The sequence below is a fragment of the Aquarana catesbeiana genome, linkage group LG11 (assembly GCF_042186555.1).
Source record: "Aquarana catesbeiana isolate 2022-GZ linkage group LG11, ASM4218655v1, whole genome shotgun sequence".
Classification (NCBI taxonomy): Eukaryota; Metazoa; Chordata; class Amphibia; order Anura; family Ranidae; genus Aquarana; species Aquarana catesbeiana.
In genome coordinates this window covers 253,004,415-253,019,371 of record NC_133334.1, presented here as the reverse complement: position 1 = coordinate 253,019,371, position 14,957 = coordinate 253,004,415, and the positions used below count along the sequence as shown (strand labels likewise).

The window sequence follows — 14,957 nt, the reverse complement described above, 5'->3', positions numbered from 1 at the left end:
GCCATAATTTGTTACAATTGGCTGGGTGGGAAGGTGTTGAACACCCGCATCTCTTCCCTTGGTGGAGTTCTCCTCCTCTTTCTCCTCCTCTTTCTCCTCCTCTTTCTCCTCCTCTTTCTCCTCCTCTTTCTCCTCCTCTTTCTCCTCCTCTTTCTCCTCCTCTTTCTCCTCCTCTTTCTCCTCCTCTTTCTCCTCCCACAGCATTGTCTGTGCTCCTGTGGCGCACAGGTGCCTATCTCTTCTCTTGATCTTCCTTCCAGGTTTTAAACCTTTTAGCTGTGGTTGGCTGGGCTGTGACTTCACTTCTGTGCGCAAGGAGTCCCATCATGGCACAGCAGTACTGCAAATGTACACACATGCTCAGTATACAAAAACCCTGACGGGCAGGGATGAGGGTTTATGACAAAAGACTGGTAATGACATCATGAATATGCACTCACCCAGAAGTTCAGGAAAGTGGCGCACAAGGAAGACAGAGGATGCAGCCGTAAACTGACAAATGTTTCTGCACTGTGGAAGGAATGATTTATTGGCCTGTGCTTAATTCAAGTGAACTGTATTGCCCGTTTGTACAACTTTCAAAGTTTTGCTCTCATGAGATGTCTGACTAGCCTTCCTTCCCCTCCATTGAGAATTTGGCTCTTATAATGTCTTGGGCACTGTTCTGGTTGTATATTTTAAAACTTGACTTCAGAAATTCAGCCACTTTTGATGAAGCATACTACACTTTTTGTAGAAAAAAAAAACATTCCCCTCTAGGTGATCTGTGTACACTGTTCGGGATTTTAACAAACTTTGTTGCAGTTTCTTACCTTTTTGTTCTGAGGAAATGGCTGTGTCCATGTGAAAAATGTACGTGAATGGGAGTGGTTTTATATTTACCAATCAGCTACTGCACTTGCAGAGCTGTAAGGAAAGTGTTAGGGTCTGCATCCCTTTTTATACATGATTTTCCTGTGGGAGTATTTCACCAAAAATTACATTTTTTTCGTTCATTGAAGGACACAGCCATACTTCATGATGGATGTCGCCGCCTACAGGAGCAGGACGATGAGTGTAACGAAACTAAAAGCGCCCCCAAATCTGCAGTAAGGTGTTCAGTTATTGCCTAGCATCTCAGGAGTTAGGACTTTGTCTGTCAGCGCCACTTGTCTTTAGTTAGACAGTAGCTCAAATCTTAGGTCTCTTGTGTCTACGCAGGATAGCAATGGTGGGCTACCTGGACGACCTGTGAACAGTCTGCATCAGACTTTGCACGAGATCTCCATCAGTCAAGACATTGGAGCAGTGTTTCTCAATTCCAGTCCTCGAGGCGCACCAACAAGTCATGTTTTCAAGAGTTCCCTCAGATGAAACGGCTGTGGTAATTACTAAGGCAGTGAAACTGATCAAATCACCTGTGCAAAATAATGGAGAGCTTGAAAACATGATCTGTTGGTGCGCCTTGAGGACTGGAATTGAGAAACCCTGCATTGGCAGGATCAGTGTTTGCATCTCCTCACTTGGGGTACCTGGGACTTATTCTGGACACCACCTTGACCAGGATTTTCCTTCTGCTGAACAAATTTCAAAAGCTTCTCCTTCATGTCTGTTGTCTAATTTCTCTGCGTATCACGTTCATCCATTTTTCTGTGAGTATTTTGGGTCTTGTGGCTTCTTTCAAAGCAAACGCTTGTGCACAACACTGTTCCAGACCTCCAAGGCAATGATTTGTTTCAAGTCCCTTGAAGCAAGGGACTTTCCCGGGCTTCAATTTGTGGAACCATTAAACAGGCATCATTATAAAAAATACAACGTTTATTGTACAAATGTTTAAAACCGTTAACGGGTACCCTGACATAAAACAATGGGTTCACATAAAAATATCCTATGAAGACTTGTACCACATTATAGCGTCTACAGACAAATCTTCATTGGGAACATGTGTGGAAATCTGAGAAAAATGGTCATATAAAGTCAGACCTCCCACACAGAGGGATACTGACAAAATGGAACGGATTTCTGGCATCGATTGGAATTTCCCCTTCAGTTGGTGGATCATCGCCAGATTCCATCCTCCTCAGCTGGGGGTGGGGTGATGGATCATTTATCCACACTGGGCTGTTGGTCTCAGGAGGAGGTCTCCCCAGCTACAGCCTGGAACTTCAGACAATCTATTTCCCATTGGACAACTCTCCTCCAGGATTGCCCTATCTGGGTACAATCTGACAATGCCATGGCAATGGCCTGCATCAGTCACCAAAGGGGGCCAACCAGGAGCTTGGCTGTGGCCCTGGAGGCCTTACTTATCCTCAATGGAACTTCATGTACCACTGCTTTCTCATCCCGTGGGTGGACAACTGGCAAGCAGACTTTCAAAATCTGTCCATGCTGGGGACATCCAGACTTCAATCGATGTGTCCAGACTCCAGTTGTTTAAGTTCGTGACAAAGTCAAAGTACCCCTGGGTGCAAGCATTGGATGCTCTGGTGGCTCTGTGGCACATGTGCTCCCTGACTTGACTTTTTTCCTTTAAAACTCTTCCCTATTTGTTACCTAGAATCCAACAAGAAGGCACTCCAAATGGCCAAGCAGGGCTTGGTTTGTGGATCTTGTTTTGTCAGATGCTCTGTTCCTTCCACACTGCGTGGACCTTCTTTCTTAACCACTTCCCGCATGCCATATAACAAAATGACGTGTGCAAAGTGGTTAAGTTATCCTGATTGGATGTCATACGCATGTTGTGTCACTTCGACACACCCCAACTCCAAATCGTGGTAAAGAGCCTATGACGTAGGCTCTTTGGTCGCAGCTTATGTGTTAATCATAGCTGATCAGTGTGTAACCAGGAAGTGCCGGTAAAAGGCTTTCCTCGGTTCATGCTGACAGGAGAGCTGATCGGCGGCTCTCCTGTCAGAGGGTGGGGGGGGGTCTGCGCTGATAATCAGCACATTGGCACCTCTGATAGGGGCGGAGCTGATCAGTACCTCATCAGTGCTGCCTGTCGGTGCCCATCAATTCTACTACGTATCAGTGCCCATCAGTAAAGGAGAGAACAAAATGTTATAATAAACTAAGAAAACTTTTTTTTTTTTTTTTTTTTCTCCCCCAAAAACGTTGATCTTTTTTAGTTTAGCAAAAAATAAAAACCCCAGTGGTGATCAGATGCCACCAAAAAGCTCTATTTGTGGGAAGAAAATTATAAAAATGTAGTTTGAGTACAGTGTTGCATGACCGCGCAATCGTCATTCAGAATGTGACAGCGCTGAAAATTCTGCTGGGGGGTGCGGAGTGCCCTGTATTGAAGCGGTTAAGGTCCAATCTAACTGCTTTAAATGTAATGGCTTTAAAAGACCGGTGCTAAAGGACTCAGGCCTTTCCCAAGTCATTGTTTCCACCATGATTTGTGCTTGGAAGTTCACTTCCTGGTTTATCTATCCTTCCTTCCTTCCTTCCTTCCTTCCTTCCTTCCTTCCTTCCTTCCTTCCTTCCTTCCTTCCTGGTTCTTCGCCCTCATCTGTCTTTACCTAAGGTGTTTGTCTTCCACTTAAACAAAGATTTTGTTCTACCCTCATCCTCTTCCCAGAGAGGTGGCCCTTCATTGCCTGGATGTAATTATGACCTGGCACTATGTTTTGGGTGGCCCTAGAAAAGGTCTAGCACAGGGGTGCTCAACCTGTGTCCCTCAATCTCAAACCATGGAAGCAGTTGCCCGGGTCAGCAGCCTGTTGATCGCGATCTGGGCTTGCCAAGATGCCATCCCAGAGCCATAGACTTCAATTATACAGATGTGGTGTAGTTTCTGAAACCACAACATAACTCCTGCATTCAGGAGTTTTGGTGCATTTTCAGAAATTGCACCGTACTCGGGTAAACTGCAGTTTTATAGGGGGCTCAAGACAGTAAGGGCTCGTTTTACATTTGTGGCTTTGGGGGGGGGGGGGGGCGGTAAGACCCCAAAGTCGACATGTTTGCCACAGCCCTCACCTACTGGTGTAGCACTAGGGGTTGTGATGGCGGCCATTCTCCAGGGGGCCTGTGTGGGGCCTCCCTGAAACATTGTTTTACACTTTGATTGAAGGGGCAATTACAGGAACCGTGTTTGTGTGGTCCCCCCCCCCCCCAAACGCTGAGAGCCAACTTCTCCTCCTCTTCCCTCCTGCCAGGATTGCAGAGAAAAAAATGTTAATTATGCTGTTGAAGAAAAAAAATTTAATTTAACCCCGTGGCCAGTTACCAAATCACTTAAGTAGCCCTCGATCTTCAAAATGTTGAGCATCCCTGGGCTAGCAGCTCTGCCTACCCCCATTACCAGGTTGATTCGTCTAAAATGTGGTCCAGGTTTATACCCTTGCAGGCCAAGAATCTTTGTTTTCAGGCCACTGTGCATTCTACAAGGGTGCTGAGTGTGTCCTGGGCTTTTTATCATTTTGCCTTTTTGTTTTTTCATATGGAAATGGAATTACCCCTTTAAAGTGTTACTAAACCCATGACCCTGCAATCACTATATCTGGTCTCCTACAGTACACAGAACATGGAAATGCAATTAAACTGCTAAACACCTTTTTCTCATCAGAAGTTAGAGCAGTCTTGTGACTTCTAGGAGTGTCTGATTTAAAGCTCGTAGGAGTTTTCCTTCTCCCACGATTATCCAATCGGGGTGCAGGGCCCCTGACCTTCTGTCTGGACAGTGCTGATTTGGCCCTGTGCTGATCCCATGCACTCGCCAAATAAAAAAACTTTAGCAATACACACCAAACTGAGCATATATGAGACGGTGGAAAGAGATAATCAGAGGAGATGGGATCTGAACGCCTTTTTACACATTGCAGAGGATTAACTACTTAGGTTCCACATTAGGTATAACAAGCATGCTTTACTGCATATACAGACTGATTTTTACTGTTGTGGGTTTAGTAACCCTTTAAGTCTGCAGAGGTATTTGCCACCTTGTGAACTTTATCTCATTAATGTACATCTGAGTGTTTTATGGAGCTTTGGGGGGTGTAGATATCACTTCTGGTCTCAGCCCCTTGGGCTGCAGAGTAGCGTGCAGCTTCTGTGCCTGCCCCTCTCCTGCCCTATCTGAGCGCTTTGTATTATATTAACTCATTCACAAATACAAAGGCTTCTGTGAATGTGCAGCAGAGAGGGGTGGGTAGATCTGCAGTTTGTGAGAACAGTGTCTCTCCTGTGCAAGCCCTGGGAGTATGATAGCTGTGCTTTCCGAGTGCCAGTGCCATAAAACTGTTGGATGTAAATTATAGAGAAGTCCACACGGTGACATGCACCTTGTTGGACTTGCTTATTATAGCATGCTAGTACATTTTACAAAGTAGCTGAACTCCTGGAGGTCAGCTTCAGTAATTTGGGGTTCCTTCTTCCTTTTTAATTTTTTTTTTTTTTGTGTGTTCTCTCGATTTATGTCTTTAGTCCAAATCTGTGTGTGGGGTGTTTTTTTTTTTTTTTTATTTTTTTTATTATTCGACTCGCTGCCTTCTGGACATTTAGATTTTCTTCTTGCTCATCACTTTGCTATCTTGCAGGTATTGGAAATGCTGCAGAGGTTTAAGGACTCCAACATAAAGCGGGAGCGTGAAGTCTTCAACTGCATGCTGCGCAATTTGTTTGAAGAGTATCGTTTCTTCCCTCAGTACCCAGACAAGGAGTTGCATATTACTGCCTGTTTGTTTGGTGGCATCATTGAAAAAGGACTAGTAACATACATGGCTTTAGGACTGGCACTGCGCTATGTACTGGAAGCACTGCGCAAACCTTATGGATCCAAAATGTATTTCTTTGGCATCGCTGCACTAGATAGGTTCAAAAACAGGTATGTCTGTCTCCTGTACAGGGAAGCTTCTGTTGTGTTTCCAGCATGGCGTGAAGATAGACGTGCTGGACAGATTAATCGGAAAGCTGAATAGCTTTGTGATTCGCATAGACTGCAGGATTCTGGATTGTCATTGGGCAAATTAAATAACGCATTGAAAAAATACTTGGAAGTACCCTTTTGCCCAGTCATGCACATGTGGGTTGTGTGGTCACGCCTCCTTCTTGGCCTTAAAGGGTTAGTTCAATTTCACCAAAAACTAATGCTGGGAGGGATGCCTGGTAGATACAAAACAAACACTGCAACTTCAACCAAAGTTGGATAATGCCTTGGTATAGGCCATGCATGTACCTTGCAAAGCTTGAAAAGCTCCCAGAGGGGGCATCATCCCACCCTGCCTTGACATTGCTAAGACAACCCCCCGGTTAGGAGCGCTGTATACAGCGCTCCCAAAATGCCCCTGCTCATTGCAATGAATGGGCAGTGCTTTGGAAGCGCTGCAACATGGGAGTTTTTTTTAACCCTTTTGGGGGGGGGGGGGGTGTTAAAGGTGCTCGCTAGCGGCCGAAAAGCAGGGGGGTCAAGCAGGACAGCCCCTACCCACCCAACCACTGAGGGAAGCTATAGATATCTTTGTGGCAGCTAATGCTAGACTTATTTATCCTACCCCAACAAAAACAATATGATATACCGTATATACTCGAGTATAAGCTGAGGCACCTACTTTTACCACAAAAAACTGGGAAAACATTGACTCGAGTATAAGCCGAGGGTCAGAAATGCAGCAGCTACTGTAAGTGGGGGGAAAAAAAGGGTCAACAATGCCCATCTGCAGCTGCATACCTCCCTGTGTCCATTGCAGCCTACCCTGTGTCCATTGCCCTGTGCCAATCTGCCTACCTGATCAGCCCGTGTCATGCAGTCAGACGGCGGCCATTCCAGTGTACAAAAGCCGCGCCGCCTCCTCGTCTGTGATAGGCTGAACACTGTTTTCCAGCAGTCATGGGATGAGGAAAAGAGGAGGTCCGTGATAGGCTGAACACTGACTGCTTGAAAATGAGTGTTCCCCTATCACGGACGAGGAGGAGGCGTGGCTTTTGTACACTGGTCGGCTGCCATCTGAGCATTACACATGGGCTGATCGCAGTGACTCGAGTATAAGCTGAGGGGGCCACTTTCAGCACAAAAAAAGTGCTGAAAAACTCGGCTTATACTCTAGTATATACGGTACTTAAAAAAAAAAAAAAAAAAATCAGGTGTAGCCGCATCATAACCTTTGAGGATTAAGCACAACTGAATTCTGATTGGCTCAGTGCTGCGCCTCCCACTCTGCAGGTGCAATGGCAGGCAGTTACTTGAGAGCAGGAAGATCATGAACTAGGAGAGCTCTCACCAGCATCCTTGCAGTTCATTGAGAAATACAAGCTGTCAGCCGCAATGCCTGATGGTACTTGTAGTCTATTCACTGGAAACGGAGGCGGCCGTGTGGGTGGAGCCCCGCTTGGCTGCACTGTTTTTTAAATTAGGACCGCAGGTGCGGGAGAGGCTCCCCACCTGCTCACCCACCCTCACACGGAGGTGGGGATCGGAGGGGGGGGGGGGGGGGACATACTGGACATGTTAAATGTTACACTTGTATTTAAGGTTAACATGGTCAGAAAAGTGAGAGTTTTTGGTTTTGATGATTATCAGCTCCAACAGTAAAAGTGTGTGGTTTGCAGGTTGAAGGACTATCCTCAGTACTGTCAGCACTTGGCTTCCATCAGTCACTTTATTCAGTTCCCTCATCATTTGCAGGAGGTAAGTTCTCCCACCTTCAAATACTCTGTTATCCATCCTTGTTTTGCATGACCAACCTGTGCTTCCTTCCCATTCAGTACATAGAGTACGGTCAGCAGTCTCGGGACCCTCCGGTCAAGATGCAGGGATCTATCACCACCCCAGGCAGTATTGCACTTTCACAAGCCCAGGCTCAGGCACAAGCCCAGGCCCCTGCCAAAGCTCCTCTTCCTGGCCCCGTAAGCACCAATACAGTTACCACATCTACCGCCACAACCTCAGCCAAAACTGTTACCATCACCAGGCCCACCGGCGTCAGTTTCAAGAAGGATGTACCGGTAAGACTTCTGTTATGGGTTAGATAATCCTTGTGGTGTCTGTGTCTTCTCCATCCTGGGGCCCCTTACATCTCATACATTGTCCTTCCTTCAGCCGTCCATCAACACTACCAACATAGACACACTTCTAGTGGCTACTGACCAGACAGAGAGGATTGTGGAACCACCTGAGAATGTGCAAGAGAAGATTGCCTTCATATTCAATAACCTGTCACAGTCCAACATGACACAGAAGGTAAGACCATAGAGGGTCTAGGGACTCTTCTAAGGCAGTGAGGGGGCTGGGGACCCTCATGTGGTGACAGGCCTCCTGTGTATTCTGGGATGGATGAGGTCTGTCTGGCATGCTTTCTGATCATTCTGTAAATTGTCAGACTCCTGTTCATGTAGAATTATAAAATTTGACAATTGTTTAATGGTCTAAGCAAGTGATTGGATAGTTCTAAAAGAAGGAACATGATTGTGTACTGTGGAACCAGTGAACTATAGTGTGTGGTAACTTCCTCTGAGCTGCTCACAATAGAGACCGAGCCAGTCAAAGTTTGGACCCCCCCCCCCCATAAAATTAGGTCGGCAGCTATAAATACTGTAGCTTCTGAATTTTTTTTTTTTTTTTTTTCTTTTAATACAAGGACACTTGCCTGTCCAGGGATCCAGCCGTGTCATCGTTCACTCGGCTTCATGTGCCAGCATCGCTAGTAAGGGAAACGGGAAGTGATGCCTTAGGGCTTCATGGCTTGCTTCCCACTGCGCATGCGTGAGTCTTCTGGTACCTGTGATGTGTCCCATAAGACTGCAGGGAACCAGGAAACCCCCCCCAAAAAAAGTGCCAAATGTGGCAGTGGAGGGTGCAAACAAGCAGAGCTTCCACTTTTTCGGAGGAGCTCTGCTTTAAGGGGTAGTTTCCGTGTCTTTTTGTAGTGTTCAGCTTAGTTGCAGCCAGTTACTGTACATTCAGATGCTGCTTTTCTAATCCAAATGCATTTTGTGACTTGACAGGTGGAGGAGTTGAAGGAAACTGTGAAAGATGAGTTCATGCCTTGGGTGTCTCAGTACCTAGTGATGAAGAGGGTGAGCATCGAGCTGAACTTTCACAGTCTGTACTCCAACTTCATGGACGCTCTGAAGCATGCGGAGTTCAACAAGATGGTTTTAGCGGAGACCTACAGGAACATCAAGGTGTGGATCTCCCGGGGGCTTATTTAGCATCTTGCACTTGTTGTCTTGGTTAGTAATGTCTGCACTCCCCCCTAACAGGTGTTGTTGACGTCTGACAAAGCTGCTGCTAATTTCTCTGACCGGTCTTTGCTGAAGAACTTGGGCCACTGGCTAGGCATGGTCACCCTGGCCAAGAACAAACCCATCCTGCACACGGTAAGTGCACACAGCATCGGCAATTGGGTGCCTTGTCTGGTGAGGTGGGCACGGAGGTACCCCGTCTGGTGGAGTTGGCACCAGGGAATGCTTTGTCAAGACTGTTATCTTGCCAGCTGCATTTAGCCTGTTTTGTGTTGAATTTCCAGGACCTGGATGTGAAGTCGCTGCTGCTGGAGGCCTATGTGAAGGGACAGCAGGAGCTGCTCTACGTGGTGCCTTTCGTTGCTAAAGTCCTGGAGTCCAGTGTCAGGAGTGTGGTATGTGTTCAATCTATACGACGATACCTTGATAACACTGGCCTTTTGCTGGATACTGATGGCTTATCTTCTGTGCAGGTTTTTCGACCTCCAAATCCATGGACAATGGCTATTATGAATGTTTTGTCAGAGCTTCACCAAGAGCATGATTTGAAGGTCAGTTCTGCATTCAGCATTATTTTTGGTCTGTCTTGTCCTTCTGAGCTCCACTGATTTTACAATCCTTTTTCATCCCATAGCTTAATCTGAAGTTTGAGATTGAGGTCTTGTGTAAAAATTTAACCATTGACATCAATGACTTGAAGCCTGGAAGTCTCCTTAAAGACCAGGACCGTCTAAAGTCTCTGGATGAGCAGCTTTCTGCCCCAAAGAAAGATGTAAAACAGCCAGAGGAACTACTGCCTAGCATCCCCAGCGCCAATGAGTATGCCATCCGCACAGCAGGCAAGCTCTGGGCTTCGGTTGAGAAACAGGAGTCCGATGCTGTCTTTACAGGTAAGCTTGGTGTCCAGGGGTTTTTTTTGACCCTGTCTGTGTCCAGCAATTGGCCAGTCAGTGTGAACTGCCTCAAGTGAATTGTTTCCCCTCAGCTACGGCGACAGCCCCGCCCCCCAGCACCACGTGTGCTGCAACAGTTCCTCCACAGCCGCAGTACAGCTATCATGATATCCACGTCTATTCGCTTGCTGGTATTGCACCTCACATCACACTCAATCCAACAGTAAGTGACCAATATTTAGCTTTGTATGACTTAACCTTTTGCTGGAATTACCTCTGGTTTTGTGACTTTAACCATTGTGTTTTTTTTTTTTTTTTCTGTAGATCCCTCTCTTCCAAACCCACCCCCACCTCAAGCAATATGTGCGGCAGGCCATTGAGCGGGCTGTGCAGGAGCTTGTGCATCCTGTGGTTGACCGTTCCATAAAGATTGCAATGACCACCTGTGAGCAGATCGTGCGGAAGGACTTTGCACTGGATTCAGAGGAGTCTCGAATGCGGGTGGCGGCTCACCATATGATGCGCAATCTGACTGCTGGCATGGCCATGATAACATGCAGGGAACCTCTGCTCATGAGTATAGCTACCAATCTGAAAACCAGCTTTGCCACCTCAATGCGGGTATGCTGAATGCCACAAATTTTCTTGGTAGGACATACCAGTCCAGCATTTGGTTGTTTTGACGTTGTTCTTTGCTCTTCAGGCTGCCTCCCCCCAGCAGCGGGAGATGATGGAACAGGCTGCTGCTCAGGTGGCTCAGGATAACTGTGAGCTGGCTTGCTGCTTCATCCAGAAGACGGCAGTAGAGAAGGCTGGACCAGAAATGGACAAGAGGTTGGCCACGGTATGTACAGTCTCTGCTCCTCTTTAGTAAGTTGTCTGCATGTCATGCTTCAGTTCTGGATTGCAACACCGTGCCAACATTCATGTGTCTGCAAGCTGTCTCTCTTGCAAAAATGTTTGCTTTAATTTTGCTTCGTTATTTTTTTTTTACCTTAACCACTTCCTAAGCTTTCCTCTGTTGCTCCGGGAGGGCATCCATGGACGTCCTCCTGGAACCTACACCCCTTGGGGCGTTCTCTGTGTCCTTTGGACACAGCCGATCACAGCTCATGGTAAAGGGCTAATCACAGTGGCCCTTTACCACGTGCGACCGCACTGAAAATTGTCCTGGTCGGGAAGGGGGCTATAAGTGCCCAGTAAGCAAGTGGTTAATGCATTCTATGCATTAAAGTGATTTGTAAAGTCGTGTTTTTTTTCCTATAAAAATAACAAACCTGTCATACTTGCCTGCTCTGCTGCAGTTGAATTTGCACAGAGCAGCCCGGATCCTCCTGAGTTCCCTCTACTGTGATCCTGGCCCCGCCCTCCTGTTCGGTGCCCCCACAGCAAGCTCCCTGTGTCAATTCAGGCACTGAGCCCTAACCCCTCCCTCCCTCCGTTAATGTTGACAGCGGCAGCCAATGGTGCCGCTGTTGTGTCTCAGTCAATCAGGAAGGAGAATCTCAGACTGCTGGGAACTCTGTAAGGGATTTATTGGGGTGTGTCTGCCTGCACCGGCTAGAAATGGACAAGAGGTTGGCCACCATATGTAGGGTCTTCCCACTCTCCCTAGTGCCAACATTCAGGTGTCTTCAAGCTGTGTCTCGCAAAAATGTTTGCTTTCATTTTGGATCGAGTGTGGATTGCTTGGGAACTCAGGGATTTGTTACCGTGTATGTGTGTCCTTACCGGTGGGGGGAGGTTGTCCCTCTGGTTTTGGCTCTACCTACAGGGAGTAAAGCACTAAGGACAACAGAAGTATTCTTGGCTGTTTGGTGATTGACTCCTAGTCTTTTGCATGAGGAAAGTATGGATGTTTTGTGTCTTCTTTGCCTCACAGAATTATGTTTTTATGTGTGCAGGAATTTGAATTACGGAAGCATGCCAGGCAGGAGGGACGGCGATATTGTGATCCCGTTGTACTGACCTACCAGGCGGAGCGGATGCCAGAGCAGATCCGACTAAAGGTAATTTATTGTGTGTTGTGAGAGTTGGTTCTTGTCTGATATGGTAAGGTTTGTCGTGTCCATGATGCATAAGGTCCAGGCTCTTGTGTCCAAGATGTATACAGAGACGAATGTTACCCGCAGATTGTGTGGCTGTGACTAGTTTTGCCCTTGTCGCAATACAGTGATATATTTTGTAAATTAAGCCACTAACTCCTGGTTTTATTCTCCCTCAGGTCGGAGGTGTGGACCCCAAACAGCTGGCTGTTTATGAGGAATTTGCACGCAATGTTCCTGGCTTCCTTCCCACCAATGACTTGACTCAGCCCACGGGATTCCTGGCACAACCCATGAAGGTGCCACTATAATAGATTTAACCTTGCTAATCTATGGAGGAGGTTCCGCCTTCTTTGGCTCATACTAACCACTTGGTGTTTTGTTTCAGCAACAAGCCTGGGCCACAGATGATGTAGCACAGATTTATGACAAGTGTATCGGTGAACTGGAGCAACATCTTCACGCCATCCCACCTACACTTGCCATGAACCCGCAGTCTCAGGCTCTGCGAGGTCTGCTGGAAGCTGTAGCACTGGCCCGGAACACCAGGGATGCCATTGCTGCTCTGGGGCTGCTGCAAAAGGTGAGTTCCAACTTTTGATGGTACCCTGGGTATAGATCTGAGAGCGGACTGTAGCGAACACTAGAAGTATAGATCTGGGGTTTCCAAAGCAGTTTCTCAACCTCTTTTTTTTTTTTTTTTGCAACCTTCTTAAAAGTATGCAAAATCTTGAGGCACCCCAGCCTCTGAAGGCTCACACATGAAAGGAGATGCTACTTTATTTTTTGTTGGGAAGAATTACTTTATGCCATGTGGTAGTTTGTGTAATGAGCATATTACGTTTCTGTGGCAGGGGTTACAATACCATATCCCCAAATCCTATTCTAGTTGTGCGCAGTGCAATTTTATTTTATCTTTTTTTTTGGAGGCTTATTTTTACCGTGAGTTAAGTCTCTGGGCCTTCCACAATGGTGATTTTCCCTAAATTAGTTTATTTCCACCCCTCCCACAATCTTGAGATGAGATTTCCCTGAATTCCTTAGTCTCTGCTCCTCCCACAATGCCATAGCTCTTGCAGGTGGAGCACAGAAATTCCTAGGCTTGGGTTATACTGCTGCCTAGAGGAGCATTTAGATACTGGCAAAGAAATAAAAGCCCCCATCCTAATACATCCAACCCCCCCCCCCCCCCCCAGGATCACCACAAACGGGCGCACGTCTGCCCCAGCATAGGGGGCTCTGCGGGAGATCTGGTAGAGGCTCCTCCCGTGTCGCATGGTTGGATCTGGTTTATTCCGTCGCGGCTCCCCATCAGCCAATGGCTAGTGTTCAGGAGGGTGGATGCCTGTCCTCTGCTCAGCATAGAAGCTTTACTTTTTTTCTTTCAACCAGGATTCCTCTACAAGCTGCTTGGGCTGGTCTATATGCTGCTATCTGGATTTGCATTTTCTCAGTGTTACTTTTGGAGGCCTTACCTGGATCCTGCTGGACTAAATGATTACAGGACTGACTTGGCATGTGACCTTTGGCTCTGCATTGTGCCACTTTCTAAACCTTTTAATGGTAGCCATGGAGTGCTTTTCGGGCCCTGAGCTGTCACACAGCTCAAGATTGTGACCCTATCTTTTAAGCCTTACTAGGAGTAGGCCCTGCAGACTGAGCACTGCGAGTTACTAGAATCCTTGGGCATTATTTTGAAATTCTCTTTTCTGCTGGTTTTACCTCAGAAGGACTTAATGCTGAGTACAGGTGCACATCTTCACTGGTCTCCTATGAGAAGGGGCGGGCTGGAATTTTTTTTTTTTTTTTTCCCCCTTCTTTTAAACTTTAGAATACACTGGCAGGGCTGTCCCAGATGAGGCGGGGATGGCCGGCATGACGTCGTTTGTTGAATTGATTCAGGCGTTTTCTGCATAGATGCAGAATCGCGATGCAATGATTTTCAACCCCCCTAATACTGAGCACTGACTTTGTTCGTTGAGTGCAGTGATGCACACTCCACACTTTCCCACTATTCAGTTTTTAAGTTCCTTCCTGCTGCTTCTCCTGACTGCTAGTGACATGTGGATCTAGCCTTGTACTATGAGCTACGTTGCCCTTGGCTTATGGTGCAATACCCCAGGTCCTAGGACACGTGAGAACAATCCTGACAAATGAAGGGTCTGACACTGATAGCCTGGAATTCGGCTCTGAGTCTATTTCACCCTCGGGTGTGGCCCCCCCCCTCCCCCCCTCAGTTCTATTCCGGTCGGACTTCACTATGGTTGTGCAGGGTTTTACAGGCCAGATTGCTTGCAGACTTTAACCATAGATGTTATAAGTATACATCCACGCCTTCCCTCTTAGAATCCTTATCACATCTGCCCATGGCCTTCTGAGTCTTCAGTCGCTGAGACTTGAGTCCTTTAAAGTGTTACTAAACCCAGAACAGTAAAATCTGTCTGTATATACAGCATAGCATGCTTGTTACACTCTCCTGGAACTCGAGGGATTAATCCTCTGCGTTGTGTAAAAACAGCTGTTTTATCCTGTATGCACAGATCCTTCCCTCCTGCACTGTCTATCTGGGGAAAGCCAGGTAACACAGGCAGAGGAGTAGCCAACCTGCACATGCTCGGTTGTCTTTTATGCTGTAGAGAATATTTCCTTGTTAAGCTGAACTAGCCAGGTAACATGATATTGGCATCACACATGTGGGCGTGTGTACAGGCTGAAGTGGAAATTTCCACCTTCCTGAACTCTCAGCACTGGAGAAACTGTGCAGTTTCTCACTGAATGTGGTATACAGAACAGCCAAAAAGTATATAGTTTCAGTATTTTAATGTAAAAAGATATGAGCTGTGGGGGGCAG

The 14,957-nt window shown here is 46.8% G+C and overlaps 1 protein-coding gene across 5 annotated transcripts in view; it reads left to right on the top strand.

Annotated features, from left to right (window-relative positions):
- The window catches only part of CNOT1 (CCR4-NOT transcription complex subunit 1), a 73,775-nt gene that overhangs the window by 45,720 nt on the left and 13,098 nt on the right, over positions 1-14,957 (top strand). For 3 of the 5 annotated variants that reach the window (XM_073605633.1, XM_073605635.1, XM_073605632.1), the window contains 15 exons: positions 5,526-5,812; positions 7,534-7,612; positions 7,690-7,929; positions 8,024-8,164; positions 8,929-9,108; positions 9,187-9,303; positions 9,453-9,563; positions 9,642-9,719; positions 9,803-10,058; positions 10,136-10,284; positions 10,386-10,682; positions 10,765-10,905; positions 11,966-12,070; positions 12,286-12,405; positions 12,495-12,689. In XM_073605633.1, coding sequence (XP_073461734.1) covers positions 5,526-5,812; positions 7,534-7,612; positions 7,690-7,929; positions 8,024-8,164; positions 8,929-9,108; positions 9,187-9,303; positions 9,453-9,563; positions 9,642-9,719; positions 9,803-10,058; positions 10,136-10,284; positions 10,386-10,682; positions 10,765-10,905; positions 11,966-12,070; positions 12,286-12,405; positions 12,495-12,689 — 2,496 coding nt within the window. The remainder of the gene's footprint in view (positions 1-5,525; positions 5,813-7,533; positions 7,613-7,689; positions 7,930-8,023; positions 8,165-8,928; positions 9,109-9,186; positions 9,304-9,452; positions 9,564-9,641; positions 9,720-9,802; positions 10,059-10,135; positions 10,285-10,385; positions 10,683-10,764; positions 10,906-11,965; positions 12,071-12,285; positions 12,406-12,494; positions 12,690-14,957) is intronic. The other 2 variants (XM_073605636.1, XM_073605634.1) reach the window with 1 other exon arrangement.